The sequence below is a fragment of the Macaca fascicularis genome, chromosome 12, assembly GCF_037993035.2.
Source record: "Macaca fascicularis isolate 582-1 chromosome 12, T2T-MFA8v1.1".
NCBI lineage: Eukaryota > Metazoa > Chordata > Mammalia > Primates > Cercopithecidae > Macaca > Macaca fascicularis.
The window spans coordinates 129,914,347-129,930,828 of NC_088386.1; the positions used below are offsets into that span (position 1 = coordinate 129,914,347).

The window sequence follows — 16,482 nt, forward strand, 5'->3', positions numbered from 1 at the left end:
CTGGTCTCAAATGCCTGGGCTCAAGCAATCCACCTGCCTCAGCCTCCCAAAGTATTGGGGTCACAGGCATGAGCCTCTGCACCTGATCATGGGGAGAAATAAATAGAAACTGAGAAATTCTATTGATTATTGTGTATTGATTTTGTGTCCTGAAACTTTACTGAAGTCACTTATCTGTCCTAGGACCCTTTGGACAGAGTCTTTAAGGTTTTCTAGGTATAGAATCATATTATTAGTGAAGAGAGATAATTTGACTTCTTTTCCTATTTGGATACTTTCTATTTCTTTATCTTGTCTGATTGCTCTGGCTAGGACTACCAGTACTATGTTGAATAGGAGTAGTGAGAGTGAACATCCTTGTCTTGTTCCAGTTATTAAGTGGAATGCTTCCAGCTTTTGCCCATTCAATATGATGTTGGCTGTGGATTTGTCATAGATGGTTCTTATTATTTTGAAGTCTGTTCCTTCAATGCTTAGTTTGTTGAGTTTTTTTTTTTTTTTTTTTGGTCATGAAGGGATGTTGGATTTTATCGAAAGCTTTTTCTGTACCTATTGAGATGATTGTGTAGATTTTGCTTTTAATTCTGTTTATGTAGTGAATCACAATTATTGATTTGCATATGTTGAACTAACCCAGTAGTGAGCATAGTACCCAACAGGTAGTGAGCCTAGTACCCAACAGGTAGTGAGCCTAGTACCCAACAGGTAGTGAGCATAGTACCCAACAGGCAGTGAGCCTAGTACCCAACAGGTAGTGAGCCTAGTACCCAGCAGTTAGCCCCTCTCTCTCATTTCCCCCTTTTGGAGTTCCCAGTGTTTATTATTCCCATATTTGTGTCCATATGTACTCAGTGTTTACCTCCCACTTATAAGTGAGAACACATGGTATTTGGTTTTTTGTTCCTGCGTGAATTCGCTTAGCATAATGGCCTCGAGCTGCATCCATGTTCTTTCTTTATTGCTGTGTAGTATTCCATGGAGTATATGTATCACATTTTCTTTATCCAGTCCACCACTGATGGGCATCTAGGTTGGTTTCGTGTCTTTGCTGTTGTGAATAGTGCTGCAATGTACATATGAGAGCATGTGTCTTTTTGGTAGAACGATTTATTTTCTTTGGGTATATACTCAGTAATGGGATTGCTGGGTCAAATAAGAGGAGAAGATGCTGAGAATGTTAAATATCATACAGCATTGTTTCGTGTTGGGCCATATGACCTTCTAATATGCACTTAACTTCTATTTGAATGCTGGCTGTGGAGTCTGCCCTTCCAGTTACAAGCATATTTCCTCAATGGCACAGCCAGAGTGTGGGATTAGAAAAACCAACCACAAATTACCACCAAAAAAACAATGTGTATTCCACATCATGGAGAGATTAGGGTATGCCCCAAACCATGGTTTGCATTGCCTAGCCTGCATCCCAACTGGCCTGTTGTCCCCAAATAACTTTTAAGATAAAGCTAGCAACTGGGCCATGGTGGCTCACACCTGTAATCCAAACACTTTGGGAGGCTGAGGTGGGAGGATCACTTGAACCAGGAGTTTGAGACCAGCCTAAGCAGCATAGCGAGACCCTGTTTCAATTTTTTTAAAAAAGATAAAGCTAGCAATTATATGTGAGTAGTACTTTCAAATGATGTCATTTTGTAAAGAAGCTTAACCATTCATATTTACACTTATACAGAATGAGATGGTTTACAATGAGTGTTCACTCTCCAATTTGAATGGGGTAAAAATGTCAATTTCCTCTTCAGATAGCTTCCCTTTCTGGTTGGGTTTAAAGTTCCAGCATTTGAGCCACAGTTGGTTGGACATGATTCTAGATCATTCCAGTTAGAAAGCACAGATGGCTTTCAATGAGCACATTAGCAGGTGGTTAATCAAATGATCTGGTGCAAATGAGGTAAGTTTCATTAGGGGAAAGCTGGCAGGGTGAAGTCCCAAATGGTCACGGGGATGGGCTGGGGTTTGGCATCATTATAGAAGCCTTGTGAGCCAGGGAAGTTAGCAATAGCACGGTTAGGTTCCTGCAGTAGTGTGTGAGGATGGCAGGCTAAAGAGACAGGAACCTCTGAGAGCTCAGTTTGGTGAGATATCTTTGCTTTTCATGTCCTTGACTGTACTTGAGTCCATGAAAGCAGAAGATCATGGCCTTTGCTGGGTGGTGTTTCTGGCCTGTTTGCACTCACTCAACCTTCCAGCTCTTGCCTGTTTCTTGAAATCGGGTTATTTTTAGAAACAAAACTTTAGAATGTTTTGTCAATATCTCATGAATTCTGTTCCTTCTTTTTCCCCTAGCCTCCACTCTTCTAATAAAAGCTCTTTGTATTCTGGACGAGTCATTTTCTGTCTGGACTACATTATTTTCACTCTAAGATTGATCCACATTTTTACTGTAAGCAGAAACTTAGGACCCAAGATTATAATGCTGCAGAGGATGGTAAGAGTCAAGAATATTTGTAGTCATCATTTCTCTTGTGGGGCCCAGAGTTCTTTTAATGGTTGACAGGAGGATTTTGTCCTTAGAACGACTGTTGCATTTCACCATCAGTAACATTTGCTTTCTTTGATGTATTTCATCAGGGACCTCTCCCAGGTTAAAATTTAATGAAAGATGGTCATGAGGAGCAAACAGTGTCATTTAGTGCATTGTTAACAAATAACCTCATACTTATTTAGATTTTACACTTTACAATGTACATTCATTTGAGTCTTGACAGTTTGCTAAGAGTGTGGTCAGGGGAGGAACTTTTATGCCAATTTTATACATGGGGACAGTTGAGTGCAAGGAGGACTGTGTTTGTCTAGAGACAAGCGGTGAGCTAGATGCACAGTGAGGATTGGAACTTGAATCATGTAACTGTGTAATATAGATACAGGGAAAGGCTATAGCAGGCTTGTTATATATACACGTAATAGACAGAATTACACACGGATGGTGTTGCTTTCCTAAACTTGTTTTCCAGATGACCCAAACCTCCACTGTTTCTGTCTTTAAATCAGATGAGCATTTAGATGAGCTCATCTGGAAGCTCCATTCCAATATTGAGGTTCTTTCAGTTTGTGGTTTTAATTCAAAGCATTTCTGGGGCATCCAGTCACCATGAAGTCATGCTATGTGTGCACAAAATTAAAAAAAAAATGAAACGGTCCATTCTTGTCTAATAAGGATAGCTTTTATTTTCCAAACAAACAAACAAACAAACAAACTACGAAAATAATTTTGGGGTTAAAAGTGTATCAAAATCGTGAGGTATAGGGACAGAGAGGTCCTCCAAAACTTAGATTCCTCCTTTGCTCTAGAGCTGGGCTCCCACTCAGAAAGCTGCTGTTGCTGGGCTGGTTTGGAGATCAGTAAGCAAAAATGCATCAAACTGGTTTTAACCCTGGAAGACAGATGTCCTAAGATCCAAAGATGATGATGACCGCCTTTGTCAATTAGTCAGTGAACTCTGGGTGACTTAGATGCTCTGAGCCCTGGAACCACTGCTCTTCTCCATGGTCCACTGAGGACGGCCAGGCCAAGGGGCTTGCCGACTGTGGGCACAGTCCTGACTCTGCTGTCTTGTCCTCCCTGACAGCTCATCGACGTGTTCTTCTTCCTGTTCCTCTTTGCGGTGTGGATGGTGGCCTTTGGCGTGGCCAGGCAAGGGATCCTCAGGCAGAATGAGCAGCGCTGGAGGTGGATATTCCGTTCGGTCATCTACGAGCCCTACCTGGCCATGTTCGGCCAGGTGCCCAGTGACGTGGACGGTAAGCCTGACTTGGCTCAGGTGGAAACAGCTTAGACGAGGCATTTGCTCCCTGAACCAGCCCCCAGGGCTGCCCCAGAGACCGCACTTCAGAAGCACGCACGTGAAACAGACTCTAACACCACACAGTAAAAACTAACTCCTCGAAACCTCTTCTTTGCTCTTAAGCAAGATTTTCCATCAGCCTTGCAGATGGTGCCCAACATTTCAATTGTTAAACCTTTTCAAAAATAGTGATTCTGATATTTTCAATAACAATTGAAAATTGGTAATTGAAGGCAACAAGGCTTACTAGTTTAGAAACGAGGGTTGTGAGTTGTACTCACCCATGTAACAGAGTGACTGGGCTCCCGTTTCTTTCAAAAAGAGCAACACTGGAAAATCCACATTGGAACCTGGAATTTAGACTTCCGGCGTTAGTTAGTCCACTGCCAACTGGTTTTTGGAGGCAGGCTGATGGTGGCACAGATGGTTTTAATTTGCCCACACCCGATTTACAGAAGGAAAGTGAGGGGCTATGTAAATTGTGTGTGTTTTGGATGGCGGGCTGAAGCATCTTTAGGATGCTGACAATAGCCTTGGCTCGTCATTTCCTATCCTGCCGCGATAAAACCGTCCTGGTTTCCCTGAGCCAGAGCCTGCTTCTCCTGGTCACAGTTCTCCGTGCCTGTTGTTTTCTCTGTTATCCTCCCGGCCTCATAAGTCTCTCTGGCCCCATCTGCTGAAGCCTCTTCCAAGACCTTAGAAACAGCTCTTTTCCCCTGCCGAGGTGGAAAGGCACCTTGGTATTGTCAGGCCCAGTCTGCACACTGTGCCTGCCGCTTTACAGAAACAGACGCGTTTCGTCCTCATAACAACTCTCCACGTCCGTGGTTTTAGTTCCACCGGAATCTAAAGAGGAATTGGCAGGTGGGGTTCAGATCCAGGGTAGCCACTCATGTGCCGTGTGCCCTGGGGAAGTGACTCCACTTTGCTGTCTCTGTTTCATGGGCAAAACTGGTAAAGCACATCTTCTCTATGGGGCTCTCACTGGCCGGCATGACCCCACACACACTCGGATGAGGATCTCTGGCACAGAGCAGCTCTCAGAGGCCAGTCGTTTGTACCCAGTGCCCCCTCCTCTGAGATTTCTCAGACGCACCTTGACACATCCTAATAAAAGGGTCTTGATGCCCACTTCCAGACCCAAACTTCCCCCAGTGTCCTCCTGTGAAGTTTTGCTGCCGGCTTCCACACAGTTGAGTGAACAGAGCTGTCAAAAGCCTCAGTGTTGTCCCTAACACCTTCTCGGATTTCATTCCTCGCTATTCAATTCATCCACTAGTTTTGTTGATTTTTATCTCCTAAATGTTTTTTTGAAATCTGTTTTTTCCGTCACCACTGCCACCCTGCGAGCCATCCTCATCGCTTGCCTGCCTGAGTCTTAGGCACAACCTCCTCACCTTCCTTCACCTCGAGCCCCTTCTGATCTGTGCTGTAGCCAGAGAGATTCTTTGGAAAAGGGAATCTGACGTGTCATTCCTCTGCCTAAAACAGCCTCATGGCTTCCCATCACTTCAGTGTAAAAATTTTAAGAATAGGCTGGGGATGGTGGCTTATGCGTGTAATCCCAGCACTTTGGGAGGCTGAGGCTGGTGGATCACCTGAGGACAAGAGTTCGAGACCAGCCTGGCCAACAGGGTGAAACCCTGCCTCTACTAAAACAACAAAAATTAGCCAGGCATGGTGGCATGCGCCTGTAGTCCCAGCTACTCGGGAGGCTGAGGCAGGAGAATCACTTGAACCTGGGAGGTGGAGGTTGCAGTGAGCCAAGATTGTGCCACTGCACTCCAGCCTCAGCATCAGAGCGAGATTCCGTCTCAAAAAAAAAAAGTAAAACGTTAATGTGTCTGCTCGGTGCACATCTTATTCTCTCATTTCCACTGATGTTTATAACCCCCACCTCGCCCCCACCACAGGGCCTTTGCACATGCTGTTGCCTCTGTGGGGTGCTCTAGGCTCCCACCCTCCCCATTAGTTCATGTTCCTGCTGCTAATCCTCTGCTCTCAGTTCTGAGACCCTTCCTCCTTGGGAAGCTGCTCCTGGATGAGCTGTCTCCGTTTACGCCCCTCAGAGCACTGTGTGTGTCCTTCTTAGCACTTTTCATGGGCTGAGACTTTAAATGTGTGTGGTTGATTATCTGCCTATCCAAAGAGGCTGGAACCTTCTTGAGGGCAAAGAACACGTTCACTTGGCCCTTCCTTTTATCTTGATCTTTGCAAAGCCCCTTGTTCTTAGTAGCTGCTCAGTAAATACGCATTGAGTGGATGAACAGGTGATTCTAAGGACTGTGACTTGTTTGGATAAAGTGCCTTAGAACACGACCTAAGACATTTCATGACCATCACGTTCTTGAGGCCTTGGGGATGCCATCATTCTCACCCCTCCAGAGGATCCTCACTTTGCCTCTTGGTTTCTACATCCTCAGGTACCACGTATGACTTTGCCCACTGCACCTTCACTGGGAATGAGTCCAAGCCACTGTGCGTGGAGCTGGATGAGCACAACCTGCCCCGGTTCCCTGAGTGGATCACCATCCCCCTGGTGTGCATCTACATGTTATCCACCAACATCCTGCTGGTCAACCTGCTGGTCGCCATGTTTGGGTATGTGTTCAGTCACATGTTCACTGATGTCCACCCGGGGCCAGGCCCCGGGCCAGGCCGGAGGTGCTGGTAGCATCGCAAAGGTCCCACCCTTGAGGAACATACTTTAGAGATCTTCTGGGGGATTGGTGGACTAGAGGGAGTGGGGCCTTTTTAAAGGGACCATATTAAAAATATAAGCTGTGCCTTGAGTTTATTTGACACTGAAGACAAGCACCTGTGACAATCTCCATCAAATCCAGGCTGTGTATTTGACATCCATTTAGCAAGCTCTTTGGAGCTCCGTGAGGTTGGTGACAACATCATCCCTTGGCGACAGAAATGTGGTTTAACTTGTCTCCAAGGTGCCTTATATGCTATGGGGCTCAGTGGTATGGATTCTAGGATTACAGGACTCAGACTTTAGTTAGTTACTGTTTTACATTTTTCAGTTTAAATCAGAATACAAAGAGCAGAGACTGGAGAATGACTCTCCTTTAGGGCTCATGCCTGATGAGGTTGGAGGGAATAATACGGGTAATTCTTCTTTATACATTTAGAAAATGATGTTTTTCATTTCCTCTCCATCTTTCTTAGGAGGGTTGCAAAGAGCCCCAGTGGTAGTTTCAGTGGGAGAGCCTTAGTTTTATATTGTTCCTTTAAGGTATATCAGCATTTTAAGTGCACAAATCCCATCACAGTTAGAAAGAAAATTAACTGACAAATATGCACATTTAATACATTATTTGTTAAACCTTTGGGTGGAAGGGAACTCTTAATTCAAAACCAGAAACCTAGAAACTCTGAATGAGAGATAAACATATTTGATTACATAAAACAGTTTCATATAATAACTGATAAATTAGGGGAAATAACTGATAAATTAGGGGAAATGTTTGCATATGATGAATTTCCTAAAATAGAAAGAGCTCCTGTGAATTTATAGGAGAAAGACAACACATAGAAAACTTGTCAGAGAAAATAAATAATTCAGAGAAAGAAAAGTCCAATGACCAATAAGCATATAAAAAAGGACTCAATTTTGTGGATAGGAAAGTTCAAATGGAAACAATGAAACACTGTTTTGAACCCAGCAGATGAACGAAAGTTAAAGGGAGTCTCTGGTGTTGGGATGATGCTGGGAAATGGACATTGCTTCTGGGAACCTGACTCACTTCCCATTCTTAGGAAAGTAATTTGTAAATAGTTATTAAAGGAAAAACATGCAAACCTCTGTTGGAACCTCTCACATCTGGGAATCTATCCTAAAGATGTATGTACAAAGGTGTTTATTAGATCACTATTTGATGTCTATCACTAGGGAAAGGTTAAAGAAAGTGTGCTGTATCCACACTGCAGAATATTATGCCGCTCCTAAAAGACAAAGTTTGATCTATATCTATTAACTTGAAAGGATGATATTTTTTAAATATAAAAACAAATTTCAAATAATTTTATAGCATAATATTGTTTTCTAACAGTAAAAACATGGACTTTAAAAATCAAGTATATACTTCACTGGTTACAATGATCACACATTACATTCATAATTTAGAAAAGAATATAAGGAAAAGACAATTGTCAAATAGAGCCCTGAGATTTCAAGATGCGCAAGGACTACAGATGAGGGTCACCTGCCTTTTCTGGCCAGTGGCCTCCCTCTGAGCAGGACTGTGTGGAAGCACATACCTCTGGGGACGTCACGTATCAAAAGGACTGAGCAGTGTGTTGATCTGGTCTCCCAGTGTCTGGAGATGTCCTTCTGCAGTCCACTCCAGTCTTCTTTACACTGTGACCAAAAGTGGTGTTTCTAAAATGTCGCTGATATGGTTTGGCTGTGTCCCCCGCCAAATCTCATCTTCAATGGTAGCTCCCATGATTCCCTCATGTTGTGGGAGGGACCCAGTGGGAGATAATGGAATCACGGGGGCAGTTTCCCCCATACTGTTCTCATGGAAATGAGTAAGTCTCACAAGATCTGATGGTTTTAGAGGGGAAACCCCTTTCACTTGGCTCTCATTCTCTTTGCCTGCTGCCATCCACATAAGACGTGACTTGCTCCTCCTTGCCTACCATCATGATTGTGAGGCCTCCCCAGCCAGGTAGAACTGTGAGTCCATTAAACCTCTTTTTTTTTTTTTTTTTTTTTTGTAAATTGCCCAGTTTTGGGTATGTCTTTATCATCAGTGTGAAAATGGACTAACACAGTCATTGTTCTGCTTAAAATTCTGAAAGGATTTCAGTATTTCCCTACAGCATTCAGGATAAATTTCAGGCTTCTCAGCTTCCCCACCATGTTCATTCCCTACTCTCTGTCCCCTGGCAGGCCTCCCATATGCTCGTCCTTAAACGGGGTGATCTGCCATGCCTGATGCTTTGCACATACTTGTCTTCTGTCTGGATTGCCTGTTCCATCCTGAACTTCTCTTCCTGCCCAGTTCCTGCTTGCTCTTTACAGAGACAGGAATCGTCTTTTGCCAGGGTGGTACCTGATGGCCTCCCCACTTCACACAGAGACTCTTTGAGCCCCTATGGCACTTTTTTACTCGCATAGTAACAACCTTCTCTCCTTGCAAACGGTGAACTCTGGAGGGTGAAGATTGTGCCTGCCATCTCAGCACCTGGCACTTTGTGGGTTTATTCAATGAATGAAAAAAACGGGTTCTTACCCATGTTTAGTTCATTATTTAGTTATTAGTTATGAGCTTAGTTTCCTGGTGTATTATATACTGAGAAGCATCAATGGTGAGTAACAAATCGGCAAGAGAATCATCACGTAAATGTTGAACATCTGCTCTGTGCTAGGTGTCTGGGCCATGAAGATTATGTGGCTGCTAGTTCCACATGGCCCTAAGGAGGGAAGGTGAAACTCTCCCTCACCACCTAGCTGGTGGCAGGGAGGGACTTGGGCATCCAGAAGCCTGTCTGACTCACAGGGAGCCAGCTAATGTCATGATGTCCAAATGGTGTCCAAACATCAGAGGGGCCAACATCTGAGCTGCAGAGAGAAGCAGCAGGTGATGGGTGATTATGTCTCCATAAGAGAGGGAAAAAAACCAGACCAATCCCAAAACCTGAAGCAAAGGCGAGGGGGGAGTGGGATGGCTTCAGGCCTTTCCTTACAGTGATAAGATATCGTAGCTACACTGCATAGTCCTGTAAGAACTCACCACTAACTATAATTACAGACATTAAACAAAAAGACTGACAGCTCTTAAAGCCATGGCCTTTGAGTTATGCTAACTCGGTAAATCTCAGCGAGGCACATGGTATTTAGAGCTCTCTTGAATCTATGCACTGTGAGCTGTCTGAAGGAGTCATTCACGAGAACCGTGACACTTTTGTAATCCATTACCTGCATTTTGATAATGAAATGATTGAATTTGGAGCTGAGCAGGATGGGAGCCTCGTCTGTCACTTTCAGGTGAAGGAGATGAAGTCCCAACAGCTCAGTGACTGTGGTCCTGGCTGTGCGTTATCTGGCTTAACTCAGGTCTCTTCCCCATGAGGCCAGAGCCACTGCATCACATCCTACTGTTGCCCCACTGTGACAACTTGCAACATCCCTGTCCTTGGGGAGCCTCCTCGATTAGCTCCGGCTTAAACCAGAGGCCCTTTTCTTGCTAATAACTGTCCGGGGAGCTCCAGAACAGCGAGAGACGCCGTGTTGGTATCCTTAGGTTAAGTCCTTGGAACACTGTTTCTGGTCATTGTTAAAGCTGTTCAGGACTTACTCCGTGAGCAGATGGCCCCAGGCTGTGACCCTTCCCTGGTACCACATCAAAATACTCATTTAAAAGCTTAACCATACACAATGGCAACCTTATTAACTGCAATGCAAATGTACCCTTGGGAATTCTGAAGGAGTATTGGAGTGCTCTCTAGATGGTGTTCAACAGAGAAAGGAAATGGACGTGAACATCTGTGATTATTCTACATTAAAATTATCGATCACAGGCCCTGTGTGGCTTATCAGAGGCAGGAAGTGAACTTAAAGTCAGTAAATGACTCCAGGTCGACTTACCAGGAGCTAGGGCGTTTATAAGCATCATGTCCTGAACATAAGTTCACCCCATGCAGTTCTGAAAAGGACTCGTCAAACATATCCTGATGTCGAATAGTTTCTAAAAATGTTTTTCAGATCTTAGGAATAATATAAACATGCAGAAAAGTAGAAAGAAGAAAATAATGACCCGATACAAACTAAAGGTTTGAGTAGTGTGTGAACAGTCTAAGGGAGGTTATTGAATTGGGGTGAAAAGAATAGAAAGAAGAGCGCAGATAATTGTAATAGTAACAATAGCTAATATTTATTGAAGCTTTCCCATGCTGGGCGCAGGTTCAAGTGGTTTACAGGGGTCACCTCATTTAATGATGACTCATTTTTGTGTAGGTGTGTAGCCGGTGGGCTAGTTCAGGTTCTTGACTTTGGGACAGAAAAGAATTTGAAAGTGAGTCAAAAGTAAAAGCAAGCAAGAGAGTTGATTGCAAAACCAAAACACACTCTAGCAGCTGGTCAGAACGGGCCGTTCAAAGGCAAGACAGCTCTAATAGTGGGGGATGTTCCTTTATAGGAAATTTGCATGATTATTCATGAAGGGGTGGGAAGGGGTGTTGCTATTAAGCATGTTAGGAGTGGTTTCTTAGACCCACACGTGCAGCGGCTGTACGTGCTAGTACATCCATCGCATGTCTCATAAGCATTTTAAATCTCCACCCGGGGGTGCGTTTTTTACTATTATAATGAGCACAGTTCAGCCCAAGGACACTAATCACAGGTTTCTGTGCTTGTGCAAGTGTGGGGATTCTTCCCTTTTGCTTCTGCCTTTTTGCTGTAGGATGTTCTAACCATGAGCTCAGGATGCGGTCTGTGCACTGTTAGGCGGTTTGTTCTCTTCATCAATTTGACAAGTTTCTTATTTCCTGTCAAGGGAGGCTCTGACCACCTCATCCAACCTGCTTCAGGTGCAGGCAGCCTTATTGCCATTTTACCCATAAGGAGTGGGAGGCAGAGAAAGGTTAAGTCCCTGCTGTTAAGGGAAGAGATGACATGGAAACATTTGAATATTATATATATAATATAATGTAATATAAACAGCATGGAGAGGCTGTTTGCAGAGGAGGGAGTTATTAATTGTGAGACTGTTGGCTAGGGGAGCCTAGGATCTGCAGCAGCTTCTAGATGGGGGTGATGTTTGCTTGAAGGATCATGGACCCAGAGCCCGGAGTGTTGGTAGGAGATATAGAAGCAGGGGAGATAATGTTAGTCTGAGGAGGAATCAAGAGCCAGGGAGGGTGGAAAGGTGCGCAGGAGCTAGGTCATGGAGGGTCTTTTATGGCATATTAAAGAATTTGGACATTTTCCTGAAGGTGAAGAGAAATTTCATGGGTCTTTGTGCAGGTATATGGCACAGTCTTAGTTGCTTACTCTATTAGCAATATACTAACCTGAATTATCCCTTCCAAATCAGTGCGATCCAATCGCTGGTCATCTCTTACTGTTGGCTGTTGTTGGCTTTGTACTTGCTTTTTTGATGTTGTAGAATGAGAGGGGAACCAGGATGTGTTACACAGTTTAACATACACACCAGTGCGTCAGAGAGAGCAAAAAGTCAGTGTCACCACGGGCCATGGAGCAGTACTGGCTAGATATTGCCTGTGTGCTGGGGAAGGAGCAACAAAGGAAAATGCATGAAATCTATGCAAAGTTTGGATGAGGCGTCCATCTGATAGAGAGCTAGCTGACAAGTTTCTTGTATTTCAATGTATTTGAAAATTCTGCCATTGTTTTAGCATCTACTTTTTCCTTGTGAATTTTGTTGCAGATTTTGCATTCTGTTCTGTGGATCTGTCTTTATATTTTGGTTTTTACTACCAAATGGCTTTGATTACTGAAGTTTTTTTTTTTTTTTTTTTTTTTTTTTTTTAATCATTCTAACATCTGTTGTACAAGTTTCCCTCATTATTCTTATTCAAAACTTTTCTGGCATTTCTTGTATATTTAATTGTACAGAGGAGCCTAAGGCTTGTCTTGTGAATTCTTTCTTCTTTCTCCTTCCCCCAAAAATTCTTGTGAATTTTATTGTGATGATGTTAGCTTTGTGGAATCATTTAAGGGAATTTAGCATCCTACTATTGAGAAGAAATGGTATGATTTTCACTCATTCAAACATATATAATTTCCCAGTAAAGTTTTATGGTCTTTTTCATATGCATCTGGCAGATTCCTTGTTAATTTATTTTCAGCCACTTATGGTTGGGGGAAAAAAAAGTAAGGTACTTTTTCTGTTATGTTTTTTCAGTGACTACTTTTTGGTACATAGGAAGGATATTAAAGTTTTCCTTATTTATTCTGGAATGACTCTCCTTACTAAATTACCTTTTTTTTTTTTTTTTTATCATGTCATGGAAAGTTCCTCCTCTTTTTTGTTTATTAAGCTCCTTTCTCTTTCTCTTCCTAGTCAGAAAAGGATGTTATATGTTGCCAGAAGACTTTCTAGCAGCTATTGAAATGCTATTTTTCCTTTTGATCTAGTATTATGATGTATTGTACAAATGATGAATGATATAAATGTTTTTAATATTTAGTCATCCTATTCTGTGGTCATGGTGTATTTTTTTTTAATGTACTTCTGGACTTCATTTATGTACAAAGCTATCTGAATTCTAAATGTCTATTCCCTCTTGGTAGCATTTCCAATCTCAGTGAGTTTCTGAACTGCTGTCCCTCTGCAGGGCCTCTCCTTCCTCCTCCTCTCCTGCTCAGCTGAAGGTGCTCAACTGGTTTCAGGAGATGGACCTCAGCTGTCACTGCACGTCTCCAGCCAGCTGGGTGTTTGCCAGGGACAGGACGCCAAGGGCACAAGATATTGCTGGAGAGATGCACAAAGGGAAAATTGCAGAATTCTCTCAGGGACAACACCAGATGGCCACTGGTTGTCAAGGAGACTTTGAGAACCATCTCAGTTGGGGCGGGTGAGACCCCGGGCATGAGAGATGGTCTGTAAGCCGCTCTGATGCTTGCTTTGCTGAGGGGGTGTGCACGTGCTGGCCCAGAAAATCCTTTTCTGCAGAGTTCACTCTCCCCTTTACAGAATTTGAAAACAGTGTCTACAGAATAAAAACATTGTTTTAGGAAAGCAGGTGGAAGCATCACTCCATTAGGAGCCCCCCTCTGGAGAACCCTCATGTCTATTTGGCTGAGTCCTGGACTGACTTGAGAGAAACAGAACATTTTGGAAGTTGCTGCCATCCGGGTCAGGTGGACCTCGGTGTATAAATAAACCTCAGCCTAGCCGATCCTGAATATGCATTATTTATGCAAAATGACTTTTGGGTATTAATGTCCAGTTATCAGCTGGTTCACTCACACCCCCTGAGATGTGTGCTGTTTGTCTGGGAAAGCATTGCTGCTCACTGGATCCACCTTTGCCCTTGAGGTACAGAGGAAGGTACCCTTCCAGCAGGAGGGGCCATGCAGTCAACCTGGTTGTCCTGGGGAACAAATGATTGGTGACATATGAGGCAGAGCTCTTTAAAGTAGGGAATGTTATAAACACAAAGCCTTATTCATGGGCACTGGCCTACGTGCACTATAGCTCAGGGATCGCAGACTTTCTCTGTAAGGGCCAGCTAGGGTCGTTGGTCAGATGTGTCAAAAGAAGCAGTATTCAGTGATGCTGTACCCACCCGCACTTCCCTGCTTTGTAAAAGTCATTCTTAGCCCATGGACTGTACAAAAACTGGTGAGGAGCTTGGCTTGGTCCCAAGTTGCAGTTTTCCAATCCCTATTTTAGATGATCTAGAAGATATGTTTTTCCCTGACTCCAAGTGGCCACTTAAGCCATGGTGCAATAAATCTCTTCCTACATGGACTCTGCTGGGCTGCATTTCCACTCTCAGCTCTCTGAGGAAGACGGGGGCCCACTTGCCGGAGAGAATGCTTTCCCCTGCTCTGAGCATCCTGGAAGTTTCTCCTTTCAATAGGACTTATTGCTTCCTTTGGAATAGTACCTCAGAAAACAACATCAATGCACGAAAATGGATGCAGTTGTTTTAATTTTTTCTTTGGTGTTAGAGTTCTGGGAAGTCAGTATAATCCTTTTTTTTTTTTTTTTTTTTTTTTTTTTTTTTTTTTACTAGATATATAGTCAAATATTCCATTTCCTTTTTTGAAATACAGCATCTAATTCTTTTTTGGAAATACAACATTGCTTAAAATATCTTCACGTTCATCTCGTCTTATTTATAGGTTAAATTCCCCAAATTCGAATATTTCAAGTTACTTCCAGGGATGATAATTTGAATGGTAAGTTGTTCTGGTCCAAGTAGTAAACTCTGATTTCTGGCAAGTTTTTAGCCTGGCCTTCCCTAATCTGGGGCTGCTGCATGCACACCTGTCTCGTTACAGCAGCAGAAGCATGCAGTGCATTTTGTAGGCAACAGAACCAGCTGCGGGCTAGAGAGGGTGGATAATGATGCTTGGTATTAGCCTCAAAGCAACCTGACCTACATTTAGAAGAAATGCCAGGCTGGCTGCTAGATTGGATTGGCTGCACTGTAATACATCCCAGTCCGGGTTGTTTTTCACCTAAGCAATCTACCACTCAGGGATGATGTGAGGATCAGTCAAGCAACCAATTTACATGCCTGGTATAGGAGCTTACATGTAAGAGATGTTTAATAAACATAAATCCTTTCCCTTTAAGGATCTCACCCTGTTCAAGAGGCACTTGCTACAAGTCTGCCTTACACAGGATCCAGACCCTAGTGTAGATTGCAGAAGTGTTCCATTCATTATTAAACACCAAGATAAACGAAGCTAAACTTTAAGCAAAGCCATAACCATTGTCTGTGTAGGTTAGTGTTTTGCATAGATATCTGACATTTTTTTGCTTAAGATACTTAAGTCTAATGTAATGTAATGTACTAAGGTGCAAGAATGAGGTCTCATAACATATGTAATCGATTTTTCTGCCTGACCTCATTGAGGATGTTCCCCAGAATTTAGATAATTTAATGCTTCCCCCATCAGGATTTGCCTTCAAACAGTTCGTTGCAGCTTCTTTGGCTCTTGAAAGGATGATTTGATATTAGCAATAAAAATGTCTTGGATGGTTGAACTTTGCACATTGTCATATACTTTGTAGTTATCTAAAATGCTAAGCTAGCAAGTAGCCCAGTAAAATCCTTTGGAAATGAAGCACATCTCAAACCCCTTTTTTGAAATAGAGCATTGCTTAAAACATTTCCCGCTCCCCTCTGTGAGGTGGTATCATGTAGCAGTGAAGCAAATAGACGTGGGGCTGGATTGTGGGGTCCAAATCCCGGATTCAACACTTCCTAACTGGGGGACTCAGACAATTCACTTACCTTTGTTGTGCCTCCATTTCCTGATCTGTTCATTGTAGATGATAATAGACGTCATAGATAATAGACATACATCAGAGAGTTGTTTGTAGATAAAGCCAATTAATTTAAGCAGATCGCTTAGAACAGTGTCTGGTTTATAATAAGTGTTAGCTATTTTATAGTTTTGGTTTAATTTGTAACAGAGAAATCCTTGGCATTATCTATTTTGGAATAAGACACAAAATAAACATTGTAATCATTATGGAAGTAATTCATACTCATTTCGCCATGCTGGAAAGCAAATGGAAAAGAGAATAAAGAGCACCCAAGACGTGATGCCCAAGGTGACCGCCATTTGTGGTTGATCTATTTCTCTTTGTGAACTGAGATTTGCATAACGAAACCATATTGTAAGCACAAGTTTGAGCCTAATTATTTTCACTTAACATATATGATAAGCATCTCCCTGTAGTAAAACAATTATTCATAGCTTTAATGGCTGCATAATGTAATCCTATTGATTAACCGTAATGTGTGACATATTTTCTTAGTGATGAACATTAAGTTTCTTTCTTTCTCTTTGAGTAGGAGGTGGGGGCAGCTGTTACCTATGGTGCTGGTGGCCAATAGTCACACATATATATTCATTTACATATATTTTTTTTCTTAGTATTTCCTTATTCTTAGGTTAAGTTCCCAGAAGTAAAGTCATTGGGTCAAAGGGATGAACATTCTTAAGGCTCTTGATAAA

At 42.7% G+C, this 16,482-nt stretch overlaps 1 protein-coding gene across 3 annotated transcripts in view; it reads left to right on the top strand.

Moving 5' to 3' along the window:
• Window positions 1-16,482, top strand: part of TRPM8 (transient receptor potential cation channel subfamily M member 8) — a 92,314-nt gene that overhangs the window by 51,868 nt on the left and 23,964 nt on the right. For all 3 annotated transcript variants that reach the window (XM_065526284.2, XM_074010554.1, XM_065526283.1), the window contains 3 exons: window positions 2,302-2,443; window positions 3,585-3,756; window positions 6,224-6,401. In XM_065526284.2, the coding sequence (XP_065382356.1) occupies window positions 2,302-2,443; window positions 3,585-3,756; window positions 6,224-6,401 (492 nt within the window). The remainder of the gene's footprint in view (window positions 1-2,301; window positions 2,444-3,584; window positions 3,757-6,223; window positions 6,402-16,482) is intronic.